The following is a 23,574-nucleotide window of genomic DNA, read 5'->3' as shown; positions in this document are numbered from 1 at the left end:
ATTCTTTATACTTAAAGGCAAATTTATGTCTTTATTTATACCCAAACTCAGTCAACTGGAGATACATATTACTCCATGAATATTTATGAAAAATAGGAATGAACGTTATTGAGAGTATTTTAACATGTTTATTAAATGTATTGATATTTGATATTATTTTGATTTATATGATTGCACAATAAGTAGATTTGTTTCTTCATACTAGTGCCAGTCTCACCTTTACAGTAATGCTCCTTAAAACACAAACTAGCTGACTGTCAAGAAGAAAAGCAGGTTCTGTACATCCTCTGAATTACAAATTGACAGACTTTCCAGAGTAGAGACATTAAACGCCAAACTGTCGTAAGTCATGAACAATAGTATGAACAACATTTTGGAGTTCATTAACTCAAACCTATTATGAAACGCATAGAATTTATAACAGTATAAACAACATATAAAATTAATAATTCAATATAGAAAAGCAAAGAAAGCAAATTAAATTGTCAATTAATTATTCATATCAGTTCCATTGGCAGGACTTGGAGTTGAAGTGTTTCTCTGTTACATTTTTTCCACTGTTTGGACGCAGTGACAAGCATAATCTAATCTCTGAGGTAGTTCTTAAGTTCTTGAATAACACAGAACTGTTTAAAAGAATTATGTTCAAACTTTGATCTGCCGGAAATCTACAAGACAATAAAGAGGACTTTTATTTTGGTGTGGCTATATGATGTCACAAGTCATCTGTTTTTAGGCAGAAGGAAGGTTTTGTGTTTTTATTCATTTAAAATGTTAAAATTGATGCAAACTGTTGAGATTTCAGTATAGTCTTTACAACATTTGTGTTATTTTTGTGAGTAAAGCGAATCCACACGTGAGTAACTGGTGCGTCGCATTTCGCTTATTATTATTATTATTATTATCGTGAATCAGTTTATCATGAACAGTTATTCAGTCACTGGCAAGCAGTGATGAGAGAAACGAGCTTCGCTCTGTCACAACCAAGTGTGCCGCACTAATCCTCAAAAGTGAACGCAGCTCCACTACGCTCTCTACTGCGCAGACTCCGGGCCCAAATCAGCGCAATATAGCTGCGCCCTGTTGGGACAATGGCGGCTTCACTTTTCTTCAATGGAAGTGAGTAAAGGTGCGTCGTCCCATCTTTTTTTACAGTCTATGGTCACAATAGTGTAAATACAACTGTGAGTTAACACAAACACACACGCGTGTAAAAACTATTGAGCCTTTTCTATATAATGAATCAAAATCATACAACATGACAAATGAGTCTGATTCCTGAGCAAAACACTCTGAAGAGTCAGGTCTTTTTAGCGAGTTATAAACACGTATGAATCAGTCTTCATTGTTCATAGCAGGCAATTTGGATTTCAAGATATTCATTATTTATTGTTTTTTATATTTGTTTTGTTACACGCGCATTTTTTACTTTCATTGTTGAAATGTTTCCTGCATTTGGTAAAAATGGCAAATTTGTTTCCCATTTATATTTTTTAAGTATTTGTGTTCTTTTGTTCAATTTCAGAACTAGTTTCGTGTTTTGTTAGTCAGAATCCACAATGAGCTCATTTTTGTTTTCGCAATTAGAGTTCTACATGCTTGCAGATCTACCTATTAGAACAGGAAAAAGAGAAAAGCATACGCACAGTGTAAATAAGAGATTGTGTAGTTAGTCATTGATTATATCATTGAGTTTTGCGTGATAAAGCTCAGTCAGTTGCTCAGTCATAAGAGGAGCCCTTTGCTCGGTTTCCCTACATAATCCATTGACGAAGAAAAGTTTTGTTTGTCTAATAGTAACTGAATTATGGGAAGCCAATGGTTGGACGTTGGCTGAGAATGCGGAGTTGTGGCTGGTAGAAGTTTTGAGGCGGTCACAGACTCGAGCTGAACTCGGAGACGAGGCGTGGTGGCAAAACTTAAACTGAGAAAAAAAACTCACTATGGAAAAGAAATTAATGTAAAAGAATTAAAGGATGTAACGAGACTAGGTGGGTTTTCTTCTCATCGTGGTAGCAGCTGGCATGTAGGCCAGAGCACGCGCAGAGAGCGCTAAAACCGCATCAAAATGCGGTGGCAAATGTTGAAGCAAAAAGGAGAGAGAAGAAGAGAGCATTTAATGGTGTCCTGAGTTTTTAAACTTGGCTTCTGGACACATCCCCTCTGGTGTCTTGACCAATCAGATAGGCTATTATCTTAGCTAGGGGTCTTCCTTCCATCATAAATCAGCGTGTTCTCAGTCACATGGTCTGAATTTTACACACTCTTGCAAAGTATCCTTTTGGATGTGATTTCTATAACCAGAATATGATACATTTGACAAAGAATCAATTGGAAGAAATGTTTCAAGCTAGAATTGTCAAACTCATACATACCAAACACGAATATGAATCCTTCAGCTATTCAATAATGATTAAAAATACAAACATAATATTTGATTAACATGATAGTCAATTGTGTGGGTTACATACATGATATGTAGTTATGCCTAGATTAGTTTAATTAAAATGAAAATGAAAGTCTTTTAAAATTATTTTAGGTGCATATGGAAAAGTCTCTGAGTAGGTCTATAGAGAACGAAGGCATGTTCTTTAGCCAAAGGAATTTCGGTTTGGTCTGTCTTCTATGTGGGGGAAACGTCAGTCTGAGGAAGCTTGTGACTTCCAGTGTGGAACCCATGTGACGGCCATCTCTTTGACCATCAGTCTTGATTACTTGCCCCCAAATTTGACGGTCTCCTTCCTGAATTGGAATTACCAATAAGTGTTCTTTTGTCTTAATGTTGCAAGCTGTTTTGTGAAAGAGGCTTGTTTAGGCTTTCTTCAGACGGGCAGCAGTTAGGAATCTGATTTATGATGTTGTCCTGTTTTCTTGGGCCTCTCTGGAATTTCAGCTTCTCATGTTTCGATGTTCTGATCGAATCTCAACTTTGTCTGATTCGGTCTCTGATATCCTACAGTGCATACAATGACAATAAAGATTCATTTGTTCATTACAAAAAAAGCACAATGATAAGGACTCCCCCTTCTGGTCAAGTGTATTATACATCTGATCTATGCATCTGACACTTTTGACACAAATCCAACATCAATGCTGAAAGCTCTGACAGTGATGCTTCAAACCAAATTGAACAACCTTCTTTAATTGACAACAGAGAGTCAATTGTCAGTTGTTGTTTTTTTTGTATCCTTTCACTAATTATTTTCCTAATTAATTCTAGTTTGCTCAAGGAAAATAAGTTATAAATGTCATATAGAAGAGTTCAAGGTTAAACACATCATCATCCACAGATGCAAAATTTTCTGTTACAGCAACAGTTTATTCCCCAAATTTACTGATATTCATTTATTATAACAGTTCATAAACTAACACATTGGATTTGAGTGGCTTGCCTTTTAAATAATTTTAAATAATGCTATTTACACCAAGTGCAAATAGTTATAGATTCTATTTACACTGTTAAAATAGCAAGATTGTCTGCTATTTATACTACTTATTGCAGATAGTGGCAAATAAAAGCCCTCCCTACACCTACCCCAACCGGTACTTTTATTTTCAACTTTTTGATTATTTCCTTCATTTTTATTGAAATAAATGCCTGTCCTATGCGATATGAGATTTGAAAAGGGAGAAAAAAAGTTTGGCAAAAGGCGGGCTCAAACTCGGTAAAGCACGTGCTTTTTGACTTGATTGACCTATCTACACCAATAACCAATATAAAAGGTTGTCTTTTTTTTTAGTGTTGACTAACCCAATCGCACGTTGGTGGGTGGAGTTAGTGTAAATAGCCTTTGCCAACAAGTGTAAATAGACACTCCGTTTAAGTAAACGCTAAAACAGCTTGATACTATGATTAAATGAAATTTCCCCTTTCAGATCTACAGAATGTCACCTGCACTGATTTGTAATTTTAAGCAGTCTTATTTATTTTTATTGCTTCATCTCTTCTTTCTCCGACTTTCACACCGAGGAAAAGTTTTGTCAGACCAGCTTTAAGGTAACTCAGATCATCTTTATTTGCTTCCCCAACTTTGGCGTTTCTCATCATTTCCTCAAGCTCTCGGACCCAGTTTTCTTTCCCAGCCTCCTTCAGTCTGGGGATGAAGAAGTCAAGATACTGAAGAGTGAAGGCAGAGTCTGGTTTTAATGCGATCTGAGACAGATTCTTGATGGCCTTGTAAAAATTGAACAGAAGAATTGACTTTTGATCCTCAAGCTCCTGAAGATCTTTGTCAAGATCATCCATTACAACAGAAAACCCCTTGGTTTTAACATTTTCATATGCCTTCTGTAATTTATCTGATTGCATCACAACATTCGAGGTGCTGATGACATATTTCTTGTTTTCTATGACGTGTTTGCTGTGATGACACTTCCCAGTGCACACAGTGCAGTAGCCTTTCTTCATGACTTCACAATCGCTGGGATCAGAAGTCCACCAGCAGTCAAACTCTTGACAGTTTTCCTCACAGACGGTGCAGGTTGTCGCCTTCCTGTTTTTCCATGAAGCACTTTCAATGGGCACCTTTTCTTTGACTGTCTTTTTTACTGTAATAGTGAAAGTTTTAAAAGTCTCAATTTTCTCCTTGTTTTTGCTCATTTCCTTCTGAATCTGAAGTATTTCAGACTTCCTTGATTCTTTCTTCTCAATTTGCAGCTTTAAGTTGGGGAAGAATGCATCTAATCGAATGCGCTCAATGAGGACATCTGAAGTCAGCGTTAAACTTTTTCTGTTCTTTTCTTCCAGAGACTGAAGAAATTGCTTCATCTCTGCCATGCTGCTTTCCCAATCATCTCTTTGAGCACGACGGTAACGCTCTTGAGTGTGACGGGCGTCAGCTTGCCGATTGTTGAATAAGAAATAGACAGGTTGGCCGTTTATGTTTCGTCTGCAAGGGATTTTAACTTTATTGATGGCACTGAGAACATTTTTGGGTGGTAGACCATCAGAGTGTGTGATTAGAAACACAATGTTGTCCACAATGTCTTTTCCAAACAATGACAGAATTGAACTGATAATGTAATGCTGTCTGTCTGAGAGACGATTCTTAGATGCTTGAATCACAAAACACACGAAATCAACTTCACGAACTCCAGCACTGCTCTGAAACAGAGTGGCTAAATTTGCAGCAACTTCCAGATCTTTGTCCAGTCCTCTAGTGTCTCCGTAGCCTGGAGTATCAATGATGGTGAGAGATATGGGACTCTCTAGAGAACAGACCTCATACATGGTGATTTCAGAGGTTTGTGATTCTGATTGATCTCTGGTTTCTTCTTCTGTGATTTCATACCATATTTCTTCCTCAAACTTCACCTTCAGTAAGTAGTTGACCATGGTGTTGATGAGAGTCGTCTTGCCAGCTCCAGTCTCTCCCACCAGCAGAACTATTTTGTTTGGTTTACTGGTGTCTTTTTTCCCAAAAGTCCATTTTCTGACTTCCCCACTTCCATCAAGCACTTTTCTCTCTGTATGTAGACGGATTCGTCTCGGAGGTCCTTGATGAATCAGAATTGATCTGCGTGGTATAGGCCTCGGGTGTCTGTAGAATAAGAAGGCAAATGTTTCTCAGATTTTTTGTTAAGTTGACCTAAATATGTAAATAAATAAAAACATCCGATTTGAGTTTTTCTGCTGAAATATTTCATGTTTAAATTCAGTGCTACTTGCCATCTCATTGTAATTGTTCATGATAAAATACTTTTCAGTTTTTTTTTTTTACAACTCCGTATGCAATATCCATATGCAGAATTATCACATTAATGATAAACAAAATGCTGTGAATAAAAATAATCTGCTAATGTCTATTGCAGATATAGATATTCGGTAACACTTTAGAATAAGGTTCCATTTATTAACATTAGTTAACAACATTAGTAAACATGAACTAAGAATGAACAATACTTCTACAGCATTTATTAATCTTAGTTCATGTTAATTCATGTTAATCATGTTAACAGTTCTTTTGACCTCAGAGCTTGGTTTTCGCTCTGATATGCATTATCAGCTGTTGGACCTTTTATTAAGACGTGTGTGCCTTTCCAAATCATACCCATTGAATTGAATTTGCCACAGGTTACCTTCACTCAAAGTCTAGTAACATCTACAAGCAATATGAGTGCTCCACAGCTAAATTCCAACTGTCCCGGATAAGGGTATGAGTACATATGCAATGGAATCATTTAAGTTTTTTACTTTTAATAAATTTGCTAAGATGTTAAAAACCTTTTTTTTTTTTGCTGTACCATTATAGTGTATGGAGTGTAGATTGATGTGGAAAAAAGCAATTTAAACCAGTTTAACATAAGGCAGCAGCATGAAAAAAATAAGGGGTATGAATACTTTCGCAAGGCACTTTACAAAGGAACATGGGGAGCTATTGCTTACAACTCGTACAAAAAGATACCTTAAAAGATATTACAGTTCAAGAAAAATCTGTGCGTACCGTTTTTATATAATCTATCCATTTATTCCAAATTAGAAAAAAAAAATCTTCTGAGTTTTTAATGAAAAAGATAGTTTTTTCATCACATAAATAATGTGTATTCGATTCTTCAACTGTGGGTGACTCTCGCTTTAGCCATTTTTTAGTAATTACTTTTTTACTAGCCGTCAGAAAAATTAACAACAATTTCTTATTCGTATTGTTCCCTCCATCTACGTTTATCTTACTCAAATATAGAGATTCACAATTAAATACAATCTCTATTCAAAAACAGCTTACAAATTCCTTTTAATCTCTTGCCAATATAGGGTTAGTTTCTGACACCCCCTAAAAATATGGTAGTGGTTAGCTTCCTTTTCCCCACATAATCTCCAGCAGCTAGTACCCTTCCCTTGGTGTTTTTTCTGTGATGGTGTAATAAAGAACCTAATAACATTCTTCCCACAAAAATTCTTTGTAGATTTCCATTGTGTTCCATTGAGTTTGTAGATTTCCATTGTGTTTTACAAATTTTCTCTCAATCCTCATCTGAGATATTAAAATTCCGTTCCACTTTCCATTTGTCTCTGACATAAAATGTGTTTTCGGGTACAGTTTGGAGAAATCCTTTATATAATTTTGAGAGAATCTTATTACATGATTGAGCCTTACATACCGATAAGAGCACTTATCCCTGTCTCAGCGATTTTAAATATTTCTGGTTTGATATTACATTCAGTATAGTTCTTTACTTGAAGATATCTATAGAAATTACTTTGAGATGCTAAAGGGAAAATATGGGCTTAATCAAAGCTTTGAATTTTGCCCTTGTTGTAAAATGTGTAATAATTAGACATTTCTAGCTTAGCCCAGATTCGAAATCAGTCATCTATTCTGTTTGGGACAAAATCGGTATCAAAGGCACATTTTCGATGCATCTTCCAAACCACCCATTTTCTTCATTTTACTTCTTAGTTTGTTATTAGCAATAAGGGAAGATAATGGAGACTCTTCCATCATCCCTCTTTCTATTTCAATCCATCTTGCTGAATATACTGGACTGCTCCAGCAGACCAATGGCCTTAATTGGGCCCCATAATAATATTGTTGCAAGCATGGGAGGCCTAACCCACCTTTTTCTTTACTTAAAGTATTAGTTCACTTTTAAAAAAAACTTTTGCTGATAATTTACTCACCCCCATGTCATCCAAGATGTCCATGTCTTTCTTTCTTCAGTCGAAAAGAAATTAAGGTTTTTGATGAAAACATTTCTCCATATAATGGACTTCAATGGGACCCAAACGGTTCAAGGTCCAAATGACAGTTTCAGTGCAGCTTTAAATGGCTTTAAACGATACCAGACGATGAATAAGGGTGTTATCTAGCGAAACGATCGGTCATTTAAAAAATAAATAAAAAAGTTTAAGTTTTATAAGCACAAATGCTCGCCTTGCTCTGTTCTGTGATGCGCGTTCGTGACATTTTTAATATTTAAACACCCAGGATACGCACACGAAATGGGCATTTTAAACGATAAACTGACACAAAGACATTTGAATATGTGTATATGGTCCTCCTTCCGCACATTTGTAAACACTGACTGGGTACTTCCGCCTACATCAAGCGTGACCTTTTCTACGTAATTGCGTATTACGTGACGTCACGGAACAGAGCAAGGCGAGCATTTGTGCTTATAAAACTTAAACTTTATTTAATTTTGTAATGACCTATCGTTTCGCTAGATAACACCCTTATTCATCGTCTGGTATCGTTTAAAGCTGCGCTGAAACTGTCATTTGGACCTTGAACCGTTTGGGTCCCAATGAAGTCCATTATATGGAGAAATGTTTTCATCAAAAACCTTAATTTCTTTTCGACTGAAGAAAGAAAGACATGGACATCTTGGATGACATGGGGGTGAGTAAATTATAAGCAAAAGTTTTTTAACCTGTTACCGTTCACCAGAGCGACTACATCCTACTACTTGTCCGCTTGATCATATTACATCTCATCTCCTTCAAGCCATTTATCCTGCAGTTGTAAATACACACACTCACATCATTAGCTCATCCCTTCACACTGATGTGTTTCCCTCAGCATTTAGATAGGCTCAAATAACCCCACTACTTAAGAAACCCACCCTTAACCCATCTCTTTTAGGGAACTACAGATTTCATTGCAGCAAACACTTGAACGAGCTGCTTTCAACCAAGTCTCTGCCTTTCTCACACAGAACAACCTCCTCGACAACAACCAGTCTGGTTTCAGAAATAGACATTCAACTGAGACTGCCTTGCTCTCAGTTGTTGTAGCCCTAAGACTGGCAAGAGCGGATTCCAGATCTTCAATACTTATCTTTCTGGATCTGTCCACTGCTTTTGACACCTTTAACCACCAGATCCTCCTGTCAACCCTATTGGCAAAGGGCATCTCAGGAACCACACTCCAGTGGTTTGAGTCTTACATATCAGATAGGTCCTTCAAGGTATCTTGGAGAGGTGAGGTGTCCAAGTCGCAACATCCAACTACTGGGGTGCCTCAGGGACACTCAACTCTACCTCTCATTCCATTCTGATGATCTGAAGATAGCTGCTCGCATCTCAGCTTGTCTAACAGGCATTTATTGCTGGATGAAGGACCATCACCTTCAATTCAACCTTTCCAAGACAGAACTGGTTGTGGTTCCAGCAAACCCATCGTTTCATCACAATTTCACCATCCAATTAGGCAGATCAACCATAACTCCTTCAAAAACAGTCAGAAACCTTGGAGTTATGATTGATGATCAGCTGACTTTCTCAGACTACATTGCTAAAACTGTTCGGTCCTGCAGATTTGAATATTCAACATCAAGAAGATCAGACCCTTTCTTTCGGAACATGCTTCACAACTCCTTGTTCAAGCTCTTGTTCTGTCCAGACTGGACTATTGCAATTCTCTCTTGGCAGGTGTTCCAGCCAGTTCTATCAAACCTTTACAATTAATCCAGAACGCGGCACGATGTATGGTTCAGCACCATGGATTGATTTCATCATGTGTTAAACCCTTTCTCTCATCAGCACAGACTTGTGTTCTGTGTGGAGTGTGTGGGATCGAGTGATAATGTGAACCGGTTTTACCCTCCACTCAAGTGCACAGCGTTAACACACTCCATGTATTAGAGAAGACATCTATCTACACCCTCAGCAGTTAGCCCTTACATTGCAGTACACACTACAAAGTATTTAAAAACTTGTGTAAACACATGAATAAGTCATTTACAAAGCTTTCTTCATTCCCTAATCTAAAGTGTAAACTACTTATGTGACACTGCCACAGTAAAGCCTGTATGATAGTTACTCACTGTAAATATGTAAAAAGGTCATTATATATGAATGACTATTATGCCTTAATGTTTGTTTATTTTTTCATATGTGAGAGATGATGGTTTTGAAAATTCTCATATACATTTTCTTTGAGTGGGAATTATGGGGATTTGTGTTGGCTTCTTAGGACTCTTATTATGATGGGTCCGTCTATAAGGAAGGAAGGGTGGCCATTTTGAAAGTGTGGTATGTTTGGTGAGGTGGCATGTTTCATTGCTTTAACTCCAGAGCAATGGTCCAAAATGATCTCTTATAAAAAAAAAAATACTTGGTGTTTTATACTTAGATGTTTTTTTAAGTGCATGTTCTGGTCTGAGATATACAGACTTGGACTATAATCTGAGGACCTTTTTTCCCAGCTGGAGGATAACCTGTTTTTTGTGGGGCCTTGAACGAGTGGATTATATATTTTTTGGGGGAACATTGTATTTTTTCTGTCTCATCTGGATTTTCAGTTTGCTGTCCACCCTAAAGTAAAAACAAAGGACTGAGACGACAGACTGATAAGTACTATCGTTATTTTTCTTTTCTTTTTTCCTTCCTACGGACTAATGGACTGGTGTGATGCAGCCAATGAGCCTGTTTATGAACTTTCTCGCTTAGGACTATTTTGACTAGTTTTGGTGGTGTTTGGTATTACTGTCTAACAAACAAGTAAAAGGGAACAATTTAATCAAGCTCTTCCAGTGATAATAATTATACCCTTTTGTAAAGAGTTGTAGTTGTCATAGATGGTGGCCTGTAGAAAATGTTTGAAGTTTGATTTTGTACCTTTTATATCTGAGAACTTTTGTGTTTGTGGATTATGGATGTCCCATCAGGTAATGTTTGTGAACAGGCTGTGGCTAGTCATGATGAGTGTTCAGAGTCCCGTCCTTATCAATTTCCTTCTGGTGTTGAGAACCATTACCAGTCATAGAATTAACCTCTATGATGAGCGACATGTATATTGATAGTCATAGTCAGGTTGGAGGAAGTGAAGAGGATGAACCTCCATTGCCAAAACCTAGTGAAGGAATGTTGGAATCATTTGAAACTAAAATGACCCAACTCTCTTCATCCCTCCAGGCTTTGCAGACTGAGGTGCAAATGCTTAAAAGTGATTTCTTGGCCTGCAATGATAGCATGGTTAACCGGGAAACCCGTTTCAGGAACGCCATTGACCAAAGGATGGAGGCACTGAAAGCTGCAATGAATAGGTCATTGTCCCGTTTGGAGGCTGAGATGGTGAGCTGTTTTAAGCGTAGAGATGAGCACTGGAAAAAAGAAATGGCATGCATAAAGGTGACCAGTACCCCAGTTTCACCCCGCCCTCACAGCCATAGTGTTTCAGATGCAGGGTACCTTCCCTCTTCAATTTCTACTCCAGCAGTACCCAAGCCACCTATCAACCTAGAGTTTCCTACCTTTGGACAATATTGTGAAACTTGTGATGTTTTAGAGTTCATTGAGAAGTGTGAGAACTTCTTGTCCCTCAGACCACTCACAGATGTGGAACTGCTAGCTACAATCAATGCAGTGCTAACAGGGCCTGCAAAGAGCTGGTGGGTAGCTGAAAAGTTAAATATACAAAACTGGGATGAGTTCAAACACTCTTATATGCATGCTTTCCTTTCTACCGATTACCTGGCTGAGTTGTAAGACCAGCTCAAGGCTATGGTTCAAGCCCAAACCAGAGTATCCGCGACTTTGCCTATGATTATAGGGCCTTGTGCCTGAGATGGAAGGACGACAAAAAAGAGTGCCTCATCCCGTCGTGATCAACTACCCAAGTCACCAAGTACCTCAGTTCAACATCTCATTGATTCAAACAACCACACCCCCTCTGCTGAAAGTTGCTATAGGTGTGGGGAGGTACCACGTCGAAGCCATGGTCGACACTGGTTCGACCTATTCCTTAATGCAGAAATGGTTATGGGAGTCTGTGAAAAAACCAGAAGAACGTCTGCTGCAGGGTTCAAGCAGGACATTCATGGTGGCCGATGGAAAGGCTCATGAATCAGAGTGTAGAACCCAGTAGATTATGATTGGCATGGAATGGCCTTGTCCATTGACACCTATATAATGTTAGATGAACACCTGGCATTTCCTTTGATCCTTGGACTGGACTTCCTGAGACAGACAAGGGTACAGTTGAACATTGCCACTATGAGCAATGAGTTGAAGGTCAAAGGGCAAGATAGAGTATAGCCTTTTCTTCAGCAGCCTCAGTGGGAGCTGTAGGATATCAGAGACTGAATCAGACCATTTTAAGATGCATCAGAACACTGAAACATGAGAAGCTGAGATTCCAGAAAGAGAGGCTCCAAGAAACAGGATATCATAAATCTGTCCGGAGTCCTAGCTCCAACTAGCTGAAGCAATCCCAACTAACAAGCTCTCTTTCACCAAACAACTTACAACCTTGAGACAAACTAACACTTATTGATAATTCCAATTCAAGAAGGAGACTGTCAAATTTGTTGCAAATAATCAAGACTGATGGTCAAAGAGATGGCCATCACGGGTTCCACGATTGTATTCACAAGCTTCCTTAGACTGACTTCTCCCCCACATAGGAGACAGACCAAACCAACATTCCTCTCTAAAGAACATGCATTCGTTCTCCTTAGAACTATACAAAACTTTCTTCTCCATATGCACATAAAATCATCCTAAAAGGACATTTTTATGTTGTACCCACATATCATGTTTTAATCAAATATGTATGTCTTTTTAATAAGTATTGAATGGCTCGAGCCTTAAAGAGACCTATTGCATGTTTAGTATCTATGAGTTTGAGAATTCATGCTTGAAATGTTTCTTCCGGTCAATTCTTTGTCAAATGCATCATAGTCTTATTATGAAATCATGTTCAAAAAGGTATACTTTGCCAAAGCCTTTAAAATTCGGACCATGTGACTGATAACAAGCTGATTTATGATGTGATGAACACACCCTAGCTAAACAAGGACAGTACCTAATTGGTCAGGACGTCCAGATAGGACGGTCCAGAAGCTGAGTTTAAAACCTCAGGACATCCTCCATTCTCTCTCTTACTTTTTACGCTCTCTCTCTCTGACTCTCGGACCCTTGTCCCTCTCACCGCGTGCGTGCTGCCCTTTGAGCATGCTCTGGCCTCATGTGCCATAATGAGAAGGAAAACAACTTAGTCTCGTTACATCATTTTATTTTATTATTTTACGTTAGTTTCTTTTCTTTACGTGGAGTTTCGTGTGTTAATGTAAGTTGATACAAGTCCAGCGTCGACTGCACTACTTCAAACGTCCAGCAAGCCAACGCCCAAAGACATCACTTCAAAGACTACTGAACTTCCAGCCAATCAGACACTTCGGGGAACCCCCCTGTCTGCAAGACGACAAAGGAAACCCCGTAACACAGGCAAGCAAGCAACGCCTCCAAGTTCTGAATTGGTGACTTTAATGTAACTTTTAGCCTCATTGAGAAACTCAAAGCGAGGGTTAAATAAGTGATTGATGGTTGTTCAGGTCTATGCAATAGAACATATTGCTGTAAACTTGGGATTTCACATTTCCATTCTCTTAAACTCATCCTTTCCTCACTTTCTCTCTTTCTGCAACGTGTGAATGTGTGAATGCTTGTGTTCATGTGTTAGATTAGTTTATGTTTTAGGTTTATATAAATAAAATCTGATTTATATTTTAAAAGAGAAGTATCTTGTGTTTTCTGCTCACAAGTTAATGCCTTAATCTGTCGATTTCGTTACTGTGCTATTTAATAGTGTTTTCACTATATTTTGGATTTTAATATCCAGTGCAGAGTTTGTCATACGGCTCGTTCAGTGAATCGCCGTAACACTGATTCTGTTCAAATCCCTATAAAATCATAAATGATTCCCTTTGTTTAAATTTCGTATTAATATTATATGTAATAACCTTACAGAGCAACCATATGTTCTAAAGAGGGAACCGGTTATCACTTTGTTCATGGCTGTACCAACGGGGAAGGGTGGAGAGCCGGAGATAAGGGCATCAGCAACTAACAAAGAATATTATAGCAAGTCATCCGCCAGGAATCCAACCCCTCTTAAATAAATGGGCTACGGTCTGTTCTGGAAGTCTAGGGAGAACTAATCAAGCTATCCATCGGATCATTACAATGGATGACATCCCTATACGTTCGAAAGCATATAGAGTTTCTCCCTTAAACAAAGAGGTGATGGAAACGGAAATTGATAGGATGATGCAAGAAGGTATTATCGAGCCTTCTCAATCTCCATGGGCATCTCTGGTGGTACTCCCAAAGAGAGATGGAAGTCTAAGGTTCTGCGTGGATTATCGTCGTCTTAACTCCAAAACTCCCCAAGATGCCTACCTGATGCCACTCATCCATGAAATACTGGAGTCATTGCAGGGTGCCAGTTATTTCAGTACCCTTGATTTGAAATCTGGATACTGGCAGGTCGAAATGGAAGAAAGCAGCAGGGAGAAGACAGCTTTCATAACCCTCTTTGGGTTGTTTAATTTCTTGACCATGCCCTTCGGGCTGAAAAATGCAGGGGCTACATTCCAGAGATTGATGGAGAGAGTGTTGTACTATGTGTGTTTTGTCTATATAGATGACAATTGTCTATTCCCCAAGTCAACAGCAACACTTAAAAGATCTTGAAGCTGTCTTCCAAAAACTGAAGGAGGCTAATCTTACCCTAAATCTTAAGAAATGCCACTTCATGAAAGCAGAGCTTAAGTTTTTAGGACATGTGGTGTCCAAGCAAGGAGTAAAAGTCGACTCGGACAAGATTGCGGCCATTAGTGAGTACCCAATCCCGCAAAACCTGTTGGAACTTCAGATATTCTTGGGGTTGGTTGGGTGGTACTACAAATTTATTCCCCACTTTTCTGAACTGGCCGTCCCATTTAACCACCTCAAGAGGAAAGGGGTGAAGTGGGCATGGACCGAAGGAACCCAGTTTAGCTTTGAGAATCTCAAATATGCTTTGCAACATGCCTCCAAATTGGCTCAACCTGATCTGTCGCAACCCTTCCAGGTCCAGACAGATGCTAGCTCAGTTGGCCTGGGGGCGATTCTAACTCAGAACATCGGGGGAGAGGAAAAGGTGATTGCATATGCCTCGAGGGGTCTGAGGGGAGCAGAGGTGAATTATTCAACCTTGGAAAAAGAATGTCTTGCAGTGATATGGGCTGTCGAAAAGTGGCATCACTACTTGGAAGGAGTTCCATTTGTGGTGTGTACAGACCATGCTGCTTTGACCTGGGTTGTTAACTCCCCCAAAACTACGTCTTGGCTGACGAAATGGACTCTAAGGCTCCAGCGTTTTCACTTCCAGTTACAGTACCGAAAGGGAAGGATGAATGTAGTGCCGGATGCCTTGTCAAGAGCTCAAAGTGGCAATGTCTCCTTGGCAATGTATGTTGACAACAAATCCTCCCATTGGAATTTGGATATTCCATCAACCATGTTAGAAATATTAAAACCCCAGAGTGTGGATGTTGGGGTAACTGAGTTAAAGGGGAGGATCGGAATCACGGATGAGGTCAACCGCATTAGATGGGAAGTCCAGCAAGGGGTGTTGTACAGAGTGTCACCCTGTACTGCAGGCACAAAGTACCAGCTTGTAGTGCCCGAGAGTTTAACCATAACCTTTATCAATTATTTTCACAACAGCCCGCTGGGGGCACATCTGGGATGAATGAAGACTCTTCTGAAAATCTTAGAGGTCGCCTGGTGGCCCGAGGTGCGCGAAGACGTATGGAAGTATTTGAAGGAATGCACGGTCTGCCAGAAATACAAACCTGGCAACACCAAGCCCCATGGATTCCTCCAGTCCACAGAAATAGAGGAGCCTGGGTACATGTTAGGGGTGGACCTTATGGGGCCCCTACCTAAAAGCAAAAAGGGAAATGTGTATCTTCTGGTAGTGGTCGACTATTTCACCAAATGGGTAGAGCTCTTCCCTATCAGAGACAGCAAGACCCACCGAATCTGTAAGATTTTGCAAGAAGAGGCGTTAACGAGGTGGGGAGTTCCAAAGTTCTTACTGTCAGATTGCGGACCTCAATTCCTAAACCAGCTTATGGAGGATCTGTGTAAAAGATGGGGAATAACAAGGAAGCTCACCACCAGCTACCACCCTCAAACAAATCTCTCGGAGCGAGTCAACAGAACCGTTAAGACCATGATTGCATCCTATCTAGGTGAAAACCATCGTGACTGGGATAGGTGGCTGGCTGAATTCCGTTTTGCTATTAATACTGCCTTCAATGAAACCACAGGACGTTCACCTGCTGAACTAGAATTGGGCAGGCAGTTGAAAGGTCCCCTTGAACGACTTGACTTGTTGCTCATCCACCAAATCCAGAGCAATCAGCCTATACCCTTGTAGAACGACAACAGCTACTTAAGCAGGATGTTCTAAAGGCAATGAGAAGCGCGCATACCAAACAGGCCAGGTATTATAATGCCAGGCGGAAGTTTGTACAGTTCCAAATGGGAGACCTAGTTTGGGTCCGTGCTCATCCTGTGTCAAAGGCTGATGCGTACTTTTCATCTAAACTAGCCCCTAAATGGGAGGGTCCTGTGAAGATAAGGAAGAAGTTTGGGCCAGTGAACTATCTTGTTGATTGGGGTTCTGGGGAAAAGGTGGACAATATAAATGTTGTGAACCTTAAGCAATACTTTGGGGGGGAATCTCCAGATTAGCCTCCTGCTAAGATTTAGCATCAAGATTCCGCGTATGTTTGAATTTTTTGTTAGTGGGTGGTCTCATTCTGTTTGAGACACTGTGTGCAACAAAACCATGTTGTTTTTCCTACCAAGAGGTTGTTATTTGAGCGCAAGTTATGGACATAACTACTCCAGAGCACTTAGAACCTCAGACTGGGCCAATCAATTTAATTTACCACAGGTGGACTCCAATCAAGGTGTAGAAACATCTCAGCAATAATCAAGAGAAATGGGAGGCACCTGAGCTAAATTTCAAGTGTTGTTGCACTTGTAAATGTGAATCTGACATTTCAGTTTTTCTTTTTAATAAATTTACAGACACTTCTAACATTCTGGTTTCACTGAATCATTATGAGGTACGGAGTGTAGAATAATGAGAAAAAAATAATTTAATTGTAGTATCAGGCTGTAACATGACAAAGTTGAAAAAAGTGAAGGGGATCTGCATACTTTCTGAATGCACTGTATATATAGTTTGTCAAGATTAATTATGTCCCTTTTTATTTAATCTACTCAAACATTGGCACGTGCAAGCAAAGAGAGTTTCAGCGCTGGTGTCCAGGTGCAGGTTAACCAGTTAATGAAAATGTTTTTGTTTAAAACTCGCCATTATTCTGATCAGTGTTTAGTCGGAAACTTAACCCTTATTTCTTTTTGAGTAATTCTCTTTCAATAACTACAAGTGTTCATTGCTAAAGAAAGAAATTGGGAAAGATGCAGATCTGAAGTTTCATGCTTGTATGACATTTAAATGAACGTCAAAGTGGTCAATGCCTCTTTTTTTCTTCAGTTTATTGACTGAGGTTCACATATTCCTGAACTTTAAAAATTGTTCAATTAAACAAATGCCATTTTTGTCTTTTTCTTTTCATGATAAGTCATTGCTACAAAACTGTTGGTTAATATTGCTATACTTTAAGAGGTTTGGTAATGCAAAATCTACATTTAGAAATGACACAACACACCAATATTAGTGATTAGAGTTTGAAGTGCAATGCTTCATAAAATGCGTCATTATTCGGGAGATGCTGCAAAAGATGTTAGCGCACAGTGGTAGAATTTCAGAAGAATTTCAACTCACCTGGAATCCATGGTGATTGCTGGACTGAAAGTGTCCACCTCACTGAAGCCCTAGGGTTGGGAGTTTCTGTCTGAGAAATCAGCTTTGAAGGAAATACTGGTTTATTTAACAAGCCTTGTTGAATAGGAGATATTAAAATATCATAAGTTCGTTAAAATTGGAGAAACTTGGTGGCGTGTCTGATTAAAACACTGGAAGAAACACCAGTCCTTTGCTCTCTTTCATTCCACTGAAGTGAAGAATCACAAATCTTAGCAGTTGATATGATGTGCAGTTCACAAATTCATATGGGGCAGGACTACCATGATGGACATGATAATCAGGATGTACAGGATAAACAGGATGGTTTTAGGTCACTACAAACAATATTAAAAAATAAATCAAACTCATACAAAAAACTCATCAATAAACATTAATATTGTACTCAATCCAAATAAGGATTAAATATCTAAACAAGTCCAAACTATACAATTGACAAACAAACTTACTTAACGCATCCTAAGGAAAGGACTCAAAGGACATGGTCGGGTGCCTATTCAAACACTCACAACTCACCAATGCAAAAAGAGACAGAGGAAGGAAGTGAGGTCTATTTATAGACCTTAACTAGGGGAATATGGGTAATGTAGTGCACCATATATGGAGCTCACCCTAAATGTTGTTTACTAGGAATTGTGGGAGATGTAGTGCAAAAAAAGAAAGAAAAAGGAAACAAATGAGTCAAATTCACAACAAGCCTAACTGGCTAAAGTCCCTCCCAAACAGATGTGCCTTCTGTGTCATCTGAAAAGCATGATATAAAAATTGAATATTATAAACAAAATTAGAGTCATATTTTACTTATAATCTTGAAGAATAAATATTCCAACACAAAAAACATGTTTTCATGGTTTTAATAGGTTTGACTAGCATGTTTTTACAGGGAAAAAAAGAAAGAAAAAAAAGTAGTAGCATCTACCTTAAATGAGGGGGATACATGAGAGGGAACCCTGGTCTGGAACTGCTTGGTGATAATCCAAGATAATAAAATTAAACAGTAAATTTACAAATATACATATATAATAATTTCAACATTTACCCATACTTGGAATTAGTGCTCTGCATTTTACCCATCCTAAGTGCACACACACAGCAGTGAACACACACACACCCGGAGCAGTGGGCAGTCTTTTTTTATTTTTGCTGGAGTGCCCGGGGAGCAGTTGGGCCTTGCTCAAGGGCACCTCAGTCGTGGTATTGAGGGTAGAGGGAGCGCTGTAGATTCACTCCCCCCACCTACAATCCCTGCCGGCCCGAGATTCGAACCCACAACCTTTGGGTTATGAGTCTGACTCTCTAACAATTAGGCCACGAAAGAAGGGAAAGCAACATAAAACATATTTAACAGAATTTAAAAATCTGACTGTCATTCATGAAAATGGCATTTTGTTAAAATGTAAGTCAGCGGTCGGGAACCTATGGCTCACGAGCTACACCTGGCTCTTTGACAAAAATCATGTTGCTTGCTAGATCTCTCACCCTTTACCAACAAATGATCTATTATAAAAGACATCATTAAAGATCAGCAATTCCTTTGTTGTAGAGCCTACATAAGCTGACAAAAGTTTTAAATAAAAATAATTTTTTTTGAACCGGCCAAAGAGTATGTAAAAAAGCGACAGGACTGAAACATATACTTTGCTTTATTTATTTTATACTTTTAAATATTTCACCAGTTACTTTCCGCATTTTCCACGCAGCTTTCGGCGGGTGGGACTGTTAGCGTAATTAATAAAGGAACGTGAAGAATGAGACAGTACTAACTCTGAAGAGAATTCATCCCCCTTGTTACATATTTGTGTATTTTAGTTTCCATGCTCCTAATAAAGATACTATTACTAAAACGTTATTGAAAAAAACATACAAACACACACATATATATATGTATATATATATATATATATATATGTATATAATATATATGTTAGTGCTATTAATCGATTAAAGAAAAAAAAAACGAATTAATCACACATTTTTCTGAAATTAATCCCGATTAAATGTGATTAATCCCACCTAATTAACCATTAATGTACAAACAACATAAAGACAGTATATTTCTTTAATGGCATCTTTATCTTTATGACTGAAGGCCAGTATCACTGATACCAATTAGCCTAATACTGATTTCCCTATAAAAAATATTTCCCCCTAATATTTAACCATTGACTATAGCCATTCAGCTCTACATTATAATTAAGAGCTATCAATTTCAACATTTATTAGACTTTAAAAATAACTTCTAATTTAAGTTAACTTAAAAAAATCTTCACATACACCCATTATAATAAATGTCATATTTATCTACCTGTGCCCCTCAGCAGAAATATACAGAAATTTAATAAAGTAATCAAACACTAAATTCTAAACTAAATACAGATGAATCCTTAAAACTATAAAAGTTATTGATTTCCTCTTCTTTCTTTTATTCTTGATGAACAGACATCACAGCAGCTGATTATCAGGTTGTTTTGGCTGCTATTTCTTTAAGAGCTGCCGCTTCCGAACATGACTCAGATCTGACATGCATCTATTTTCTCTCAACTCTGCCTTTTCTGACCCATTTCAGGTCGGACCAATTTCAGTCTCTTCTAAAGAGCAGACGAGTTGAATCAAGTGTGTTAGATGAGGGAGACAGGGCTAGGATGCTCTAGGACAGTTTTGAAAACCATTTCATAGACATGTTCTTAATGTATAGCCTATATAACATATTACATGCATGCACAGTTTTATGGCAGCTTGAATTACCTTTTCGATAACTTCATGACTTAACTGATCACGACATAGTTCGACATGCTCGTAGTTTCTTTCGTGATTTGATATGAAATGATACAGGCTATGTGTGCGCCAGAAACTTTGTCCATGTATTGAAGAGCACGCACAGTACAGTTACCACGCTTGTTTGACTCGCACCTGACGCTGAAGTGAAGCCGGAGCACGCGTCTGTAACGTCTCCTGTTTGATGTGCTCGTAAAGACGTTCTGCGACTTAATAAATGCACGTCAAGAAAAAAGACAGAATTAGCAGTAATGAGTGGGGTGGCCAACCCTAGGCCCCGCCCCTGCGTTAATGGCGTTAAATAATTTTAATGCTTTAAACTGAAAAAATTAATCGCCTGCGTTAACGCACTAATTTATATATATATATTAGGGGTTGCACCGACTAATCGACTTCAGTGCTCTGCCATGACGCTTTAAGCTTGACGTCGACTAGTCGCTGGTCCTATAGAGGGAGCAACAGGATAAGAAATCCACATTCACGCTCCGTTTCCAAACAGTTAAACAGTTTTAAACAGTTCAAATTACAAATTAATTCATACTCTGAAAGCGTTCCACAAGACATGTGAGATTATATTACTGGATGCTCAATTGAATGGGAGAATGCACATTTTAAACAGCTTATTGCACAGGTAAGCTAATTGCTTTCTAATCTAATGCACTGTTGCACTGTAACGCACACACATAGGCTTCAGACAGTAGCGTGTACATCACGCGCAGATCGTGCACACAGCATCATTCAGCGCGGAAATGTATTGTCAACACTGTTCTGTGGTTTCTCAATAAAATAGCTTAGAAACTGAATAGTTCAAGCATATATTCCTTAATAACTAAATCCCACAGCTTTACTACTAGTAGAGAGAGACGCTGCCAGGTAGAATTAATTCACACACGCAATCGCTCTCACTAATGTATTCATTCACATGAATGTAATCTTTACTGGGCTACTTATCTGTGTCTGATTTAGAACGAGCAGAAATCAGTGAGAAATACAACGACCCAAAGACGCAAGAACTGATAAAAATAAGCTGTTATAGGAGCTGTGTCATATGCCATAGCTGTGCACAAGGTGTTTGTCACAGCTCCAGACTTATTTGTTCATTAATGACGTCATCAGCGACTAGTCGACTTTGACTCGACTTTCATCACATAAAAGTTGACATTAAAAAATCTGAAGTCATTCAACCCCTAATATATATATAAATATATATATTTTTTTTACTTTAGCTCTTTTTGAAAAATGCATTAACCAAAACTAAAAAATTGGCTCTTTGGTCAAAAAAGGTTCCCAACCCCTGATGTGTTAATGACAAGGCTTACGCAGTGATGAATGAATGAATGATGTATTTATATAGCGCTTTATTGTGTATAAGGTGTACACCCAAAGCGCTTTACAATCATGTGGGGGGGTCTCTCCTCAACCACCACCAGTGTGCAGCATCCACCTGGATGATGCGACGGCAGCCACAGCACAACAGCACCAGTGCGCTCACCACACACCAGCTACAGGTGGAGAGGAGAGAGTCATTGAGCCAATCAAGTGGATGGTGATTATTAGGAGGCCATGATTGGTAGGGGCCAGTAGAGGGAATTTGGCCAGGACACCGGGGTTACACCCCTACTCTTTACGAGAAGTGCCATGGGATTTTTAATGACCAGAGAGTCAGGACCTCGGTTTAACGTCTCATCCGAAAGACGGTGCTTTTTGACAGTATAGTGAGTATACTGGGGCGTTAAGACCCACACAGACTGCAGGGTGAGCACCCCCTGCTGGTCTCACTAACACCTCTTCCAACAGCAACCTAGTTTTCCCAGGAGGTCTCCCATTCAGGTACTGACCAGGCTCAACTCTGCTTAGCTTCAGTGGGCAACCAGTCTTGGGCTACAGGGTGATATGGCTGTGGATGCCATAGAATAATTTTATCAATGCAGGAGTGAATTATTATATTGCTTTACCACAGGAAATCTTTGGAAATATCATGAATCTGTATACAGGATGTAGTGTTTGGACCAATCAGACACACAATTATTCATTATATTTTATGAATAATCCAACAAATCCCCAAAAAGCAAACTATGTGTTAAGAGTTCTGTGGACAACCCCCACAAGAGCAAATAACACCTCAAAAAGGCAGAACAGGCTGGTTCTGGTTACCATGGCAAAGTAATGACAAATCATCTGACAACACTGGCTTTATTGCTCAAAGGAATGCAGGCAGAGCAACTCTCACTCCATTTGCCCATAAGACACATAATGCCCATAAAAATGGACTCTTCCTTATTCCCAAACCTTTCTATAAATGACTACACCTATCCCTAGGTCATTGTGTGTATTATTACTGTTCCTGTGTGTGTATATATATATATATATATATATATATATATATATATATATATATATATATTTGTATGCTGTTTTATGCAAGTATTATGATAGAATCACTAGTTAATATAACCTCTCCTATACCGTGTTTGTTATCTACAAATCCAAACAAAGTTTTCAAATAAGCCTGAAGGACTTGATTAGCTGAATCAGGTGCGTTTCATTAAGGTTGAATCTAAGGCTACGTCCACACGAAGCCAGATTTCTCCCTATCCGATCTTTATTTTGCCTCAAATTCCGTAAACACGGAGTCGTCTCAGGAAATATCTGCGTCCACACGGAATCACTGAAACCGACTGAAAACGATGTAGTACACATGCCAGACCAATATGTGGCGCTGTAATTCTGCCACAGAGATACACAAAAAAACAGAGAAGAAGACTTGGACCATGTGTGTAAACCTTGCGCGCTGAATATAAACTAACACACAAAGCAGAAGATTTTGCTTTAATAAAACTAATGAGCTCAGTAGGTTCTGCAGCACGAACACAGGCACGTAGTCTGACATTGTTGTTGTTGTTGTCGCTGTTATGTGACGTAGCGGTGTCTGATTAGGGGCGAGACGTGGGCTGATGACGTCATCGTTTCAGAAAATATACGGTTTTCAAATTTATCCACCCTGGGACCCGGTTTCAAAAATGATCGGTTTCACTCTTCGAAAACGCTGGATTCGTGTGGACGAAACGCCTATATGGTAAAAAATGTATGCGTATACAGCGAAACGCGTCTTTGTGTGTACAGGGCCTAAAATCTGCAGGGCTCTGGCCCTTCAGGAACTGAGTTTGACACCCCTGCTATAAATTAT

At 38.9% G+C, this 23,574-nt stretch overlaps 1 protein-coding gene across 1 annotated transcript; it reads right to left on the bottom strand.

Moving 5' to 3' along the window:
• Positions 1-116: 116 nt before the first annotated feature.
• Positions 117-18,144, bottom strand: LOC306858884 (uncharacterized protein). The gene is made up of 3 exons (XM_079399662.1): positions 18,062-18,144; positions 17,574-17,929; positions 117-5,540 (listed from the first exon to the last, which is right to left on the bottom strand). The coding sequence occupies exons 2-3, from the start codon at positions 17,582-17,584 to the stop codon at positions 3,911-3,913; spliced, it is 1,641 nt and encodes a 546-aa protein (XP_079255788.1). The 5' UTR covers positions 17,585-17,929; positions 18,062-18,144; the 3' UTR covers positions 117-3,910.
• Positions 18,145-23,574: the final 5,430 nt, after the last annotated feature.

Source organism: Barbus barbus (assembly GCF_936440315.1).
Source record: "Barbus barbus genome assembly, chromosome: 39".
In the NCBI taxonomy this organism is placed as follows: Eukaryota; Metazoa; Chordata; class Actinopteri; order Cypriniformes; family Cyprinidae; genus Barbus; species Barbus barbus.
Note: the sequence above shows the minus strand (reverse complement) of the source record. Positions and strands in the feature narration are given on the sequence as shown.